General features: G+C 41.4%; 1 protein-coding gene across 1 annotated transcript; it reads left to right on the top strand.

Annotated features, from left to right (window-relative positions):
• The first annotated feature begins 3,855 nt into the window (after positions 1–3,855).
• Taf13 (TATA-box binding protein associated factor 13) lies at positions 3,856–14,128 on the top strand. Its single transcript, XM_090334325.1, has 4 exons — positions 3,856–3,940; positions 4,852–4,930; positions 10,880–10,977; positions 12,906–14,128. Exons 1-4 carry the CDS (start codon positions 3,914–3,916, stop codon positions 13,074–13,076), a joined length of 375 nt encoding a protein of 124 aa, XP_090190451.1. The 5' UTR covers positions 3,856–3,913; the 3' UTR covers positions 13,077–14,128.
• The last annotated feature ends 466 nt before the right edge of the window (positions 14,129–14,594 follow it).

The following is a 14,594-nucleotide window of genomic DNA, read 5'->3' as shown; positions in this document are numbered from 1 at the left end:
CCTGAGCACTGTTCTTGGACTTTCTCAAGAGCTAGAGCTCTACCACTTGAGCCTCAGCACCACTTCTTTTTTCTATGTATGTGGTATTGACGAATCAAACCCGGGTCTTCATGCATGCTAGGCAAGCACTCTACCACTAGGCCAAACTCTTGGCCCAATTAAGGTGTTTCTTAAGACATACCATTTTTTCTCATTATTACTCTATTGGTGACTAATTCTCTGTGGTTTCATTTGTCATCTTAATGAAATTTATAATTTAATCTCCTACCCAAAGAAAAAACAAAATTCTATAACTTAAAAAAATGTTCAGGGGCCAGGAGTTTGGCCTAGTGGTAGAGTGCTTGCCTAGCATGCATGAAGACCCAGGTTCAATTCCTCGGTACCCCACATACATAGCAAAAAGCCGGAAGTGGTGCTAAGGCTCAAGTGGTAGACCTCTAGCCTTGAGAAAGCCCAAGGACAGTGCTCAAGCCCTGAGCCCAAGCCCAGGACTGGCAAAAAAAAATGTTCAGCCAGGTGGGGTGGCTCATGCCTGTAATCCTAGCTACTCAGGAGGCTGAGATCTGAGGATCAAGGTTCAAAGCCAGCCTGGCACAAAAGGACCTGAGACTCTTATCTCCAATTAACCTCTAGAAAATGGGAAGTGGGACTTGGATCAAGGGTAGGGCAGTAGCCTTGAGCTGAAGATCTCAGGGACAGTGCTCAGGCCGAGTTCAAGCCCCGAGACACACAAAACAAAACAAAACCAAAGTTCAGTGAGCTGGGCACGGTGGCTCACGCCTGTAATCCTAGCTACTCAGGAGGCTGAAATCTGAGGATAGCAGTTCAAAGCCAGTCTGGGTACTAAACACAGTGAGACTTGGAAGTGGTGCTGGGGCTCAAGTGGTAGAGTTCTAGCCTTGACCTGAAGACGTCAGGGACAGTGCCCAGGCCAGAGTTCAAGCCCCATGACTGACCAAAAAAAAAAAAAAAGACCATGAAACTCTTATCTCCAATTAACCACTAGATAACTGGTGCTGTGGTTCCAGGGGTAGGGTGGTAGCCTTGAGCTGAAGAGCTCAAGGACAGCACCCAGGCCCATAGTTCAAGCCCCACGACTGACCAAAAAAAAAAAAAGTTCATGGAATGAATTTTTTTTGTATGTATTTGGCTTTGAACCTAGCACCTAGGTACTCTCTGCTAGCTTTTACACTCAAGACTGACCCTCTACCACTTGAGCTCCACATCCTGCTTTTGCTGGTTAATTGGATGTCTTTCCTTTTGGGGCTGGCTATGAGCCATGATCCTCAGATCTCAGTCTCCTGAGTAGCTAGGATTATAGGCATAAGCCACTGGCACCTGGAAATAAAATTTAAAATACAGGTACTTAAAATATGTATACTTTTATTCTCTGTAAAATAGTAGCTTTTTTCTAGGAATTTTGTGTGTGTATATCGGTCATGGGTCTTGAACTCTGGGCCTGGCATTGTCTCTGAACCCCTCAGAGCTCAAAGCTATCACCCTACCTCTTGAGCTTTACTTCCAGTTTTCTGGTGGTTAATTGGATTTTAGTGCCCAGGCTGGCTTTGAACCATGATCCTCAGATCTCAGCCTCCTGAGTAGCTAGGATTACAGGAGTGAGCCAGCACATCCTGCTTGTAGAACTTTTTTTTTTTTTTTGGAATAAGTGGTATTGTTTACAATACCTAACACAAACTACTACTCCATCAATGTAAGCTATTGATGATGAGGGTTATTATTGACTTATCTCTTTTTTTTGGGGGGGAGGTAATTTATTGGAGATAAGTCTCATGACTTTCCTGCCCAGTCTGGCTTCACATCTCAATCCTCAGATCTCAGTCTCTTGAGTAGCTAAGATTACAGGACAGGCATAAGCCATCAGCTCCCTGATTAGAACCTTTTTTTTTTTTTTTTTTTTGAGGGAGGAGAGTTGAAGACTAGGAATTGGACTGGGTACCAGATGCTCTTGCTTATTGAGTAGTGCTCTAACAACTGTGCCACGTCTCTGACACCAGAACATTTCTTAAAATGAGGAAATAAAATGAGAGGCTCATAGAAAGATGGGTGAGATCCTGGATCCTGTCACTACATAGATTTCAAAGGTAAGTGTGCCTTACTACAAAACTTCCTTTGGCTTGTTATCACATTGCCTCAAATTTCTATGTTTTTCACTCTTTATTTGGTTATCAACACTTAATTTCTATCCCTGTGAATAGTCACAGAACCTCCCATCCCTCCATCCCCTGCAGGCATTTCTCACAGCAGGCCAAAACTTTTGGAGCCCAACTTTGTGGAACAGAGCCCCACTGAGCTAGGGGCTCACAATTCAGACAATCCTTCTAGAGTTCATTTCAGCCTACAGTGGCGATTTGGGAAATTTTGTTGCCAAACGCCTGTCAGTCAAGAACAGTGACTTATTTGTTAGGGTGGTTGCAGTCATTGTGGTGAACACTGATTAAGTCTCAAACCATGACTGGCATTCTGGTTGACCAAAGAATAAGTTCAGTCCTGAAGGCACAGCTATCAACAGTAGCCTCATTTGAATTACAATGTATTTGAAAAGGGATGTCAAACAGGCATTAATTTATGCTGCAAATATTTGTTCCAGGGACTTCTAAGCCTCAGGAATGTGCTAAACTTATTCTTTGAGAGCTCAAGTTGAATCGGAGACTATTTTAAGTTCAAGATTGAGTAGAAAAAGATAATGTATATAGGTACTATACACATGAGGAAACATGAATAGGCACATTAAATTGAAACACTCATTCAACTACTTAAGGAGAATACTATTAAAGGGAGAGAGAAATACTCAGAGAATAATGGTAGAAAGTGAGGTTTATCAAAGAAAAATGAAAAGGAAATGTTGGAACCCTTTCAGCCAGCTTAGAACTGCCATCCTCTGGCTGGGGGCCAGTGATTTATGCCTGTAATCTTATGCAGGAAGCTGAGATTGAAGCTAGCCAGGAAGGGAAAAATCTGTGAGGTGCTAATCTCTAACTAACCACAAAAAAGGTGCAACTGGGGCTGTGGCTTGTGCTAGCCTTGTCCAAAGAAGCTCAGGGACAGCACCCAGGCCCTGAGTTCAAGTCCCACAACAACAACAACCAAAAAAAAAAACAACAAAAACCCCCAAGAATTTAAAAAAAAAAAAGCAACTTTAAGGTGACAACCAAATACATGCCACCTATCCTATTATTTTTCTTTCTCATTTTAATTAAGGGAAAAAAAAGTTTGTGCTGGCATTGTGGCTTGAATTCAGGGCCTTGGGCACTTTCCCTGTTTATTCTTTCCTTTGTCTTTTTGTTTTGGCCTTGAGCAAAAAAGAAAAAAAAAATCACAGCTCCAGTTCCATCTCTGTTTTTTTTTTCTTTTTTTTTTTTTTTTTTTGCCAGTCCTGGGCTAAAGCTCAGGGCCTGAGCACTGTCCTTGGACTTTCTCAAGGCTAGAGCTCTACCACTTGAGCCTCAGCACCACTTCTGGCTTTTTTCTATGTATGTGGTACCGAGGAATCGAACCCGGGTCTTCGTGCATGCTAGGCAAGCACTTTAACCACTAGGCCAAACTCCTGGCCCCATCTCTGTTTTTTTGAAGGTTAAAAGAAAATGATAGTTTTCACAGACTTTTCTGCCGGGGCTAGCCTCCAACTTTGATCTTCAGATTTCAGCCTCCTGAGTAGGATTACAGGTGTGAGCCACCAGCTAGGAGATTCCTTCTTTCTCATTGCAGAGTTTTGGTTAGGAGAGAACGCAGCACATCTGCGCAGACGTCGGCACAACCCCGCCCGCTTTATGTCATTGGCTAGTAGGCTCTGACCGGACCCGCCCACCACCGGAAATGACGTAAAGGAAGTAGTAGGGCCAGCTGGGGCCGAGCCGGCGCGGTTCTGCATCTTGGCGCTCGGCTGGCTCCCGGAATGGCAGACGAGGAGGAGGACCCGACCGTGAGTGACAGCCTATATCCTCAGCCCTGTTTTCTTCGCTCACTTGGGACTAAGAATCCAGTCTCCACCGGGTTTCTTGGGTGAATTCAGGAGCGTTCGGGGGGGGGGGGGTTCCCCTTCCCGTCAGGTGTGTGGTGGTAGCTCCGCGGTCCTGCCGGGAGTGGAGAGCGGGAAGTTGGCTCCTCTGCCCTGGGATTTGGTCGGCACTAGTCACACCTCCTTTGAGATGCCCAAGTATTGACGCAACTAAACTCGCATTGAAGGGTGTGCAAAGCGATGGTAATTCAGAAACCGGGAATCAAAGTCTCATTTCTCTCTGAGGCAGTTACTGAACTTTGCAAACTCGGTGTTTTCGACATGAAATAGGATTCGTACTTGCTTAAAAGTTTTTAGTACTGTATAAGCAGGAGCCAAGTAAAGTAACTGCTTTACTTCCTGCAGGGAGTATACTTTCAGTATCATCTCTTTAAGAGTAATATTGTCCAAACCTTCAGTATCATCTCTTAAGAGTAAGATTGTCAAAATAGGACACCTTCGTTTGTTAATCTAAAATCATCTGGACTAACTACAGTCTCTTAAGACTCCTTCATTGCTAAGACTCATTATTTGCTGCTTGCCTTAGACTTTTTTTTTTGCCAGTTCTGGGGCTTGAACGCAGGCACTATTGCCCAAGGCTAGCACTCTGCCACTTAAGCCACAGCGCCACTTCTGGCTTTTTTGGTCTATGTGGTTCCCGGTAATAGAACCCAGGGCTTCATGCGTGCTAGGCGAGCGCTCTACAATTAGGCCAAACTCCCGGCCTTGACTTTAGACTTTCTAGACTGTTACCAGTGTTGAAATTGTGTGTGTGTGTGTTGGGGGGAGGTGCAATGAAATCATTTAATGTTTTTTATATATTTTTAAATTTCTAGTTTGAGGAGGAAAATGAAGAAATTGGAGGAGGTGCAGAAGGTGGACAGGGTAAAAGAAAGAGGCTTTTTTCAAAAGAATGTAAGTTGTATTTGACAGTGATTCATGGATGGTGAAAACTTTCGAGGTTATTCTTTCAGTGTTGCTTTATTGTTTGAATCTGTCTCCCTGTGGGAACAGTATTCTCAAAGCTTGCCTATAAAATTATTTAACTTTTGAATCGTATAGTAATAACTAAAAACTGTATATGTATGTATATTCATTTGTTAATGTTGAAATATGAGCAGTGTTTTACTTCAGGGTATTACAACATACTTAGTTTTCATGTTTTATCTTTGCAGAATAGAAGGAGAGGGCACTCCCTTTAGACTGCAAAGGACAGATAGTGATAGATCCTGGAAGGAGTGCTGAGGGTAGGAACTAAGTTGGGGGTTTGGACTAAGACAAAGGGCAGGAAAGAAATGCATTACAATCTCAATGCTATGGATTATTCTGTTATGGCACTGTAATGCATTTATTGGTCCTCTTCCTACTCCTTGATGTACAGATTAGATCCTTTCTGACATGAGCAAGAAGAGCTGCTGCTTTCAAACCCCTGAAATGGACTGTGAGAATTTACTTTTCTAAGTTCTGAGTCATTGAAATATAGCTACAACTGAGAGTTGAGAGAGATACAACAGCACAGATTTAAAAGCACCCAGTTCTTTTTACCGTAGATCAGACTTGAGCAGTTGTTCTCAAATACTTTTGAATCAGAGTATGTATGTATATTTTAATCACTCAAATCCTTTCATATATTTCCTATGTGTTTTTCTAGTGTCTTATGCTTGCTAGGCAAGCCCTCTATATGAGCTATACCCAAACCCTTTTTCCCATCTATCTCTGTATGTGTTTTTATTTCTTATTATGTAGACATATGAAGGAGTTTCCTACCTCAGAGGATCCCAGGGTGATAGTTGCATAGTTGGTTATTAGCAAAGATGTTTTATTCTGCTTTTATTAGTTCTTTGTGGTGGGAAGAATTTGAAACGTTTATCTTCTCAGTCCTATGAAAATATTCATATCTGTTTTTTTGTTTATTTTGTGTGTGGGGGGGGATCATGAGGCTTAAACTAGGCCTGGGCACTGTCCATGAACTCTTCAACTCAAGGCTACTGCCCTACCCTTGAGCCAAGCCCCACTTCAAGTTTTCTAGAGGTTAATTGTAGATAAGAGTCTCAAGTCCTTTTGTGCCTGGGCTGGCTTTGAACCTTTATCCTCAGGTCTCAGTCTCCTGAGTAGCTGGGATTACAGGCATGAGCCACTGCGCTGTCTCTATTTTTAAACAGGGTCTTATTGTGTAGCTCAGCTTGGTCTTGAGCGTTCATGTCTAGTCTCAGCCTCCCAAGTTCTGAGATTATAAACCTCAGCAATTATGTCTGTGCAATATGTAGAATCTTCATATATCTTATTGATCGGAATTTTTGTCCTAAACTGTCTTAAATGTTTTTTTTTTGTTGTTGTTGTTGTTAATGTAACACAGTTTCAGAGAATTCACTGGTATTATTTGTGCCTTTATTGACCTTTTAACCAAATATAGATTACTTCCAAATACTTTCTGTGTAAGTTTCTCTTTTTAAGTGAAATGTGTTTTTCTACTAGTGAATTCTTCCATCGAATGTTAATGACATACCTTCAAAACTTAGAATGGAAAATTCAAAGTCAGACTTATCAGTAATATATAGTGGTATTGTTATGCCCAAGTCTCGGGACGACCACCAAGAGACCACCGAGAGTCAGACGTTCTGAAATGCAAAAGCAAGGTTTATTGCAGGTTATGAGCCAGGCAAGGAACTTGTCCACTCATACCCCAAAGCAGTGACACAGTGAGGTGGAGGGGGGGGAGGGAGAAGTCAGGGTTTACACCCATCAGGTGGTCGAGTGAGATAAGATAGGAATTAGGGAGCTTCCCAGGCTGGTGGAAACTGAGGGGAAGGTCTCATGCCGGCTAGGTCTCATTCAACTGTCAAAGAGTAGTTTTATGGTTTGGGAAACAAATGCTATATGTGCAGTCTAATTTTGACACAAAATAGGTTGGTTCCTGGAGCTTATGGACACCTGTGTGAACAATGGCTGACTAGGGTTCAGAAGTTCCTGTTTGTGCAGCCTCTGGGCCCTTGGTGATTTTTCGAATCAGAGTTTTCTTTATATTCTGCTTACTAATGGGGAATAATTTTGGGTCTGGGGGTAGTTATTTTTCATCTCTACACCCTGAACAGCTTACATAAACAACAAGATGGTTGCAGCCTCAGAATGGGGGCCCTTTTTTAGCTCTTCAGTATCATATATCTTCAACATGTCACCTCTTGATGTAATAATCCGTAACCCCCATCTTACCACAAGAGTGTCAATCAAAACCAAATTAAGGAGATAATTAACCGTTATTCTTCAAAAATAAGAATTTGAGGGGCCGGGAGTTTGGCCTAGTGGTTAAAGTGCTTGCCTAGCATGCATGAAGACCCGGGTTCGATTCCTCGGTACCACATACATAGCAAAAAGCCGAAAGTGGTGCTGAGGCTCAAGTGGTAGAGCTCTAGCCTTGAGAAAGTCCAAGGACAGTGCTCAGGCCCTGAGCTCAAGCCCAGGACTGGCAAAAAAAAAAAAAAAAATAAGAATTTGAAAGACAGGAAAAAGCTGAGGAATTGTTACAGATTGACAGAGAAAACTAAAGAGGCATAACTAAGTGGAATAGAATTTGTTGGGTGTGCCACCAAGACTAACTTTACAATTTATCCTTTTTTTTTTTCTTTTTCCTGCCAGTCCTGGCACTTGAACTCCAGGCCTGAGCACCATTCTTGAGCACTCTGCCACTTGAGCCACACAGCTTCACCCAGGGCATCATGCATGCCAGGCAAGCACTCTACCACTAGGCTATCCTCCTGGCTTTTTTTGTGTGTGTGTGTGGGGGGGAGGAGTTGAATTCTGGGCCTGGGGGTTGTCGCTGAGCTCTTCAGCTCAAGACTACTGTATTGCCCTACCCCTTCAGCCACAGCCCCACTTCCCATTTTCTAGTGATTAATTGGAGGTAAGAGTGTTATGGGCTTTAGTGCCCAAGCTGGCTTTGAATTGAGATCCAAAGATGTCAGCCTCCTGAATACATAGGATTACAGGCGTGAGCCACTGCACTCATTGTTTTTTTTTTTATTGTAATTAATAAAAGGGTTACATGATATTTGCCAGATAGAAGGTGCATTAATTCACATACATTGATACCCTTTCACTGCACTCATTTTTTTTTATTTATTTTAATAAAAGGCAATTAGGGAGCTGGGAGTTTGGCCTAGTGGTAGAGCGCTTGCCTAGCATGCACAAAGACCTGGGTTCGATTCCTTGGTACTACATACATAGAAAAAAGCCGCAAATGGTGCTGAGGCTCATATGGTAGAGCTCTAGCCTTGAGAAAGTCCAAGGACAGTGCTCAGGCCCTGAGCTGAAGCCTAGGACTGGCAATAAATAAATAAATAAAAGGCAAATAGGGCTGGGAGTTTGGCCTAGTGGTAGAGTGCTTGCCTAGCATGCACGAAGACTCAGGTTCGATTCCTCGGTTCTACATACATAGAAAAAAGATGGAAATGGTGCCGAGGCTCAAGTGGTAGAACTGTAGCCTTGAGAAAGTCCAAGGACAGTGTTCAGGCCCTAAGCTTACGCCCAAGACAGGCAAAAAATAAATAAAATAATAAATGGCAAGTAAAGGCAGAATAAAGGCAGATGCAGTGTCTCACTGCCAACTACTCAGGAGGCAGAGATCAGAGATTCAGGTTTGAGGCTTGCCCTAGCCAAAGGTTAGCAAAAACCTCATTTCAACAAGTTGAGCATAGTGAATGTCCTGTGATCCCAGTCTTGGAGAAGCATAGGTTTGAGGTTTGTAGTCTGAGGCTGGTCTCCGTGCTAAAAACTAAAGATTCTGTCTAAAAGTATAAAGAACCATGGATAGTGGTGCTGTGGCTCAAAGTTGTAGAGTGCTATCCTTGAGCTGAAGAGCTCAGGGATAGTGCTCAGGTCGAGTTCAAGCTCCATGACCAAAAAAGTGGGGAAGGTCAAGAACTATGGGTATTATTCCTAGCGTGAGGTACAGAATTCAAACCTCAGTACTGCCTTTCCCACATACCAAAATGTCCCCCAAAATAAAAAGCTGATGACTGGCAGTGGTGGTTCACACCTGTAATCCTATCTTCTCAGGAACTGAGATCTGAGGATAGAGATTCCAGCCACGGTAGGAAAGTTTATGAGAGTCTTATCTCCAATTAATCGCCAGAAAATTGGAAGCAGAACTGTGTCTCAAAAGTGGTAGAGCACTAGCCTTGAGCAAAAACGCTAAGGCATAGCATCCTGGCCCTGAGTTCAAACCCCATAACTTCAAAACAAAACTGAGTACAGTGGTATCTGTAATCCCAGCAAATGAGAGGCTAAAGCACAAGGTTTACAGTTCAAGACCAGCTTGGTTTATATAGTGGGACACTGTCTCCCCTTCACACCTTTGGAAAAAAAAGAAGTTCTATCACTTACATACCCTTTTGAGAATCTAATAGTTGTAATTCTTCCCAGGAGAATGCACATATACATATATAATATCATTAATTTCAAGGGAGACTCAAGGACTTAGAAACTATAGACTAATGGGATATATAGTTCATATCCACATGGATCACATCTGGTCTAAACTAATTGTAATACTGTTGTGGTTTCCATCAGCTGGATTCAAATTAAGGTTTCATCTTACTAGCTTTGTGACCTTGGCTAACCACTTAGAACCTCAGTGTTCTCATCTGTAGGATGGGGATAGGAATCATATCTACTTCACTGGATTAAATGAGTTATATTTGGGGGCCCTTTAATCCCCAGCAATAGAGTCACCAGTACTCAATGACCTGAGCTAGGAGTCAGTTCAATAGCAGTGCAGCAGCTACTCTCCACCTTTGGTCTGATAGAGAGCGACCCCGACCTTCAGTGGTGCTGAGCTGTTAAAGGTAAACATCACACGCAGGCAGTAGTCACCTTACAGTCAATAACCACAAGGGTGAAACCGCATACAGGTGGTTGTAACCACTCACAGGTGGTCAAGCAGGTTAAACATTTTAACAAAACAAAAACAATTTGGCAGCTAAGCCTGCCAGGTTATTACAGCAAAGATTCTTTCTCTGTTCTGAGACTTTTTTTTTCTCTTTTGCCTGTTCTTTGGTTCCTTCAGCTAAAGCCTGAAAGTGCTTTTTTAGAAAATGAAATGGTGGGCTGGGAGCATGGCCTAGTAGTAGAGTGCTTGCCTAGCATGCATGAAGCCCCGGGTTCAATTCTTCGGTACCATATACACAGAAAAAGCCAGAAGTGGTGCTGTGACTCAAGTGATAGAATGCTAGTCTTGAGGAATGCCCAAGGACAGTGCTCAGCGCTTGAGTCCCAAGCCCCAGGACTGGCAAAAAAAAGGTGGAGAAAAGAAAATGAAATGTCCAGATTACTGTAAGTAAGCCCTCTATCTTTTGATTACTCTAATTCATCCTGAAAGGGGATAATTGGAACACTTTCTCCTCTCATAATGTCAGAGAAGACTCTTCCTGCATTTTATTTCCAGTATCCCATTATCATAGGCACACACTAGATTCAGTTGTTGAAAGGCAAAAATATTTGTAGGCTTGTTTCTGCCATATGTTTTCCGACTTAATGGTATCTGAGAGCTGCTAAGGTGTGGACAGTAGAGATTAGGAAAATAATATTCATGCTTGGGCTTATTAGCTGGGCCAGGGAATTTTGTTTTAGGTTAAGTGATATGATGGATCTTAAAACTGTTTTATTAAACCTTTTAACACCCAAATCCTTGCCGGGAGACACAAATACAATGTAAATGTGTGTAAACTAATATTGTAAGATCGGACCAGGAAGGTCCCTGTACAAGTCTGCAAATCAATATAAGTTACTTGATTGAGCTCTAGTTGACACAGAAAAAAGTATTGGTAAAATTGTTAAATCTTGTCCAGTAAACAAAGTGTTCTTTTATAGTACGTTGTATGATGTATGGATTTGGAGATGACCAGAATCCTTATACTGAATCAGTGGACATTCTTGAAGACCTTGTCATAGAATTCATCACTGAAATGGTAAGACAGTTTTGTAACTATTACAGTTATTATTACTGTTTCGGTTTTAATTTATATTTTGTTGGTGCTGGGGTTTGAACTGAGGGACTTATCTTGCTAGAAAAGCATTTTTTTTTTTACTAGTAAGCTAACTCCTCCAGCTCATTAGTGGTCTTTTGTTTATTCAAAGATTTTATTAACACTGATTTTTATATCATATTTCAAATGTCATATTTAACAAACATGTATTCAAGAAGGGAAATTATATTATTAGTGGCCTTTTTATTTTTGTTTGCTTGCTCACTCTGACACTCCCTTCCCCCTCCTCTCCTCCCTCCCCTCTCTCCCCTCCCCTCCTCTTCCCACCTCTCCCCCTTCCCTTTTTCTTTCTTTTTTTTTTTTGTCAGTCCTGGGCTTCACCTCAGGGCCTGAGCACTGTCCTTGGACTTTCTCAAGGCTAGAGCTCTACCACTTGAGCTTCAGCACCACTTCCAGCCTTTTTCTATGTATGTGGTACTGAGGAATCGAACCCAGGTCTTCGTGCATGTAAGGCAAGCACTCTACCACTAGGCCAAACTCCCAGCCTTCCCTTCCTTTTTTCTTTCCTTCCCTCCCTTTTTTTTCCCTCCCTCCCTCCCTCCCTCCCTCCCTTCCTTCCTTCCTTCCTTCCTTTCCTACTAAAAGAAAGCATAGTGTCTGGGCAGAATGGGGTATTATATATTTGTTATCTCAGAGACAAGGAAGCACAAATAGGATGTTCAGGCTGGCCCAGGCATAAGGAAATACCTTATAACTGGGCCAAGTGAAGACTATCTATCTCTTATATATAATGTATATTTGTTTGGGGTTATAGCTAGCTTAGAGCATATCTTTAAGCTGTGGGGGCTCTGGGTTTTATTCCCAGCACACATTTAAAAACAAATGTGGTACTTGCCTCTAGGCAAGGCAGCTCACACCTGTCAATACCAGCACTCCCAACACCGGACAGGTGGAGGCATAGCATCCTGAGTTTAAGGCCAACATTCTGCCTCACATATATTAAACAGTCTGGGTGTGGTGTCTTATGCCTGTAATCCCAGCCACTCAGAAGGATGAGGTGGGGGGATGGTGAATTGGGGGATTTCCCAGGCTGTACAACTGAGATTCTTAGAAACAATACAAAAAAAAAAAAAAAGAAAGGGAATGACCATTCAATTTTATTTTTTTTTATTTTTTATTTTATTTATTTATTTATTTTGGGGGGCCAGTTCTGGGCTTGAGCTCAGGGCCTGAGCACTGTCCTTGGACTTTCTCAAGGCTACAGCTCTACCACTTGAGCCTCAGCATCACTTCCGGCTTTTTTCTATGTATGTGGTACTGAGGAATTGAACCTGGGTCTTCATGCATGCTAGGCAAGCACTCTACCACTATGCCAAACTCCCAGCCCTATATTTACTTACTTACTTATTTATTGCCAGTCCTGGGCTTCAGCTCAGGGCCTGAGCACTGTCCTTGGATTTTCTCAAGGCTAGAGCTCTACCTCTTGAGCCACAGCACCACTTTCAGCTTTTTTCTATGTATGTGGTGCCAAGGAATCGAACCCAGGTCTTCATGCATGTTAGGCAAGCACTCTACCACTAACTAGGCCAAACTCCCAGCCCTCAATTATATTTTTTTAGTGTCCTTAATACTAAACATACTAAAGAGAAGTACTAATTACCTAGCAGAATGTGGACCTATAACACTAGTAAAAAGATATTTCACAAATTAATAGCTAAAATTAGGGAAGCTAAGCAGTATAGATTAAAACAGTACTTTTTTTTTTTTTATCTCATATCTCATGCTGGCCCTCTCAGAACTTCCTGCTTAGCCTCAGCCTCTTTGAATGAAGGAATTACAGGTGTGTACTATAGATCCAGTCAAAAAATACTTGATATTAACATTTTTAATTTAATTTTCTCTCATAATAGACCCACAAAGCAATGTCCATTGGAAGACAAGGTCGAGTTCAAGTTGAAGATATTGTCTTCTTGATTCGAAAAGATCCAAGAAAATTTGCTAGAGTTAAAGATTTACTTACTATGAATGAAGAACTGAAAAGAGCTAGAAAAGCATTTGATGAAGCAAACTATGGATCTTGACACCTTTTGTACTTTCTGAAATTTCACTGTCTTCTGTGGAAACCCCAAGTAATGACTGTATTTTCTGCAGTGATGTCCTGATATCTAAGCATGTAAGTGAAAGATGGACAAAATCAGCCTTTATTTTCATGTCCTCAATTTTAGAATAATATTTGAGTCTTTAATTTCTTGCCTTTATGTGAATGTACTTGAATTCCTTATTAGCTCTTATCGACTATTTGTAAGTTAAAAGTGTTGTAAATTATGTAAATATTTATGTGTTAGGCCACTATGAGCTATAGTTATAGCTTCTAATATGTGAAAATGAGATGTCCTTTTTTGACTCTTAAAGCTAAGACAGTGTTTCATGTTTTCTGAAGTTTTTAGACAACAGTGGTCTGAGGTTACTAAAAATAGTGAATTGGTTTTTTCTTTTATTAAAGATGATGACATGGGAAAACAACTCATTTGGGGAGGATGTTTATGTGTTTTAAAAGATAATTTGTTTTAATATTCTTTTCTAAAGATAATGAGTTTTTTTAAATTGCAGATCATGTTTTTGTTTTGAAAGGCTTTTTTAAATTTAAAATCTTTTTGAACTTACACCATTAACTTCTGGGAGATCTCATTTTCCCAGATCAGATTAAAGCTTCTAAAAATAAATGGTTTCAGCAGTAAGAATGTCAGGGCTTAAAAATCTGATGACAGGATAAGTATTTGGGGTAGTGTTTTATTAATTCTTGTAAGTACATGTTTGATGTGGAAATGTCTTCTTGATTAGAACCACATGTAGCTGCAAACCACTTTTATAGTTCTGGATATACATGCCTTTTGAATACAGCTTATTGGATTAAGTTATTGTATTTAGCTTAAAATAAGGATTAAAGTTGCATTTAAAGAGATCACTGAATGTTATTTTTTGTGTAGCAACTTTTGTGGCAATTGTAAACATTATTTAAAAGCCAGTACTTTGTGGGCCTTGGCTCAAGGGTAGGGTGGTAGCCTTGAGCTGAAGAGCTCAGGGACAGTGCCCAGGCCGAGTTTAAGTCCCATGACCCACAAAAAAAACAAAACAACAATACTTTGGAAAATTTTACTTTTTTTTATTGATGTAAGGAATAAAGTTTGAAAAATTAAATCAATGAATGCTTGAATTTTTTTTTTGCCAGTCCTGGGTCTTGAACTCAGAACCTGGGCGCTGTCTTTGGACACATTTTATTCAAGGCCAGCCAGCACCCTGCCACTTGAGCCACAGCACTACTTCCAGCTTTTTCTGAATAGGTGGTACCCAGGAATTGAACCCAGGACATCATGCATGCTAGGCAAGGACTCTACCACTAGGTCATGCTCCTGGCCCCGAATGTTTGAATTTGTGATCTTTTTTTGGGGGAAGGTGGGGGACGTGGGGGGCAGTCCTGGGGCTTGATCTCAGGGTTTGGGCACTGTCTTTGAGCTTTTCTTTTGCTAAAGGCTAGCACTCTACCACCTGAGCCACAGTGCCACTTCTGGCTTTTTCTGTTTATGTGATACTAAGGAATC

This window comes from Megascapheus bottae, chromosome 6, assembly GCF_031878675.1.
Source record: "Megascapheus bottae isolate mThoBot1 chromosome 6, mThoBot2.hap1, whole genome shotgun sequence".
In the NCBI taxonomy this organism is placed as follows: Eukaryota; Metazoa; Chordata; class Mammalia; order Rodentia; family Geomyidae; genus Megascapheus; species Megascapheus bottae.
Note: the sequence above shows the minus strand (reverse complement) of the source record. Positions and strands in the feature narration are given on the sequence as shown.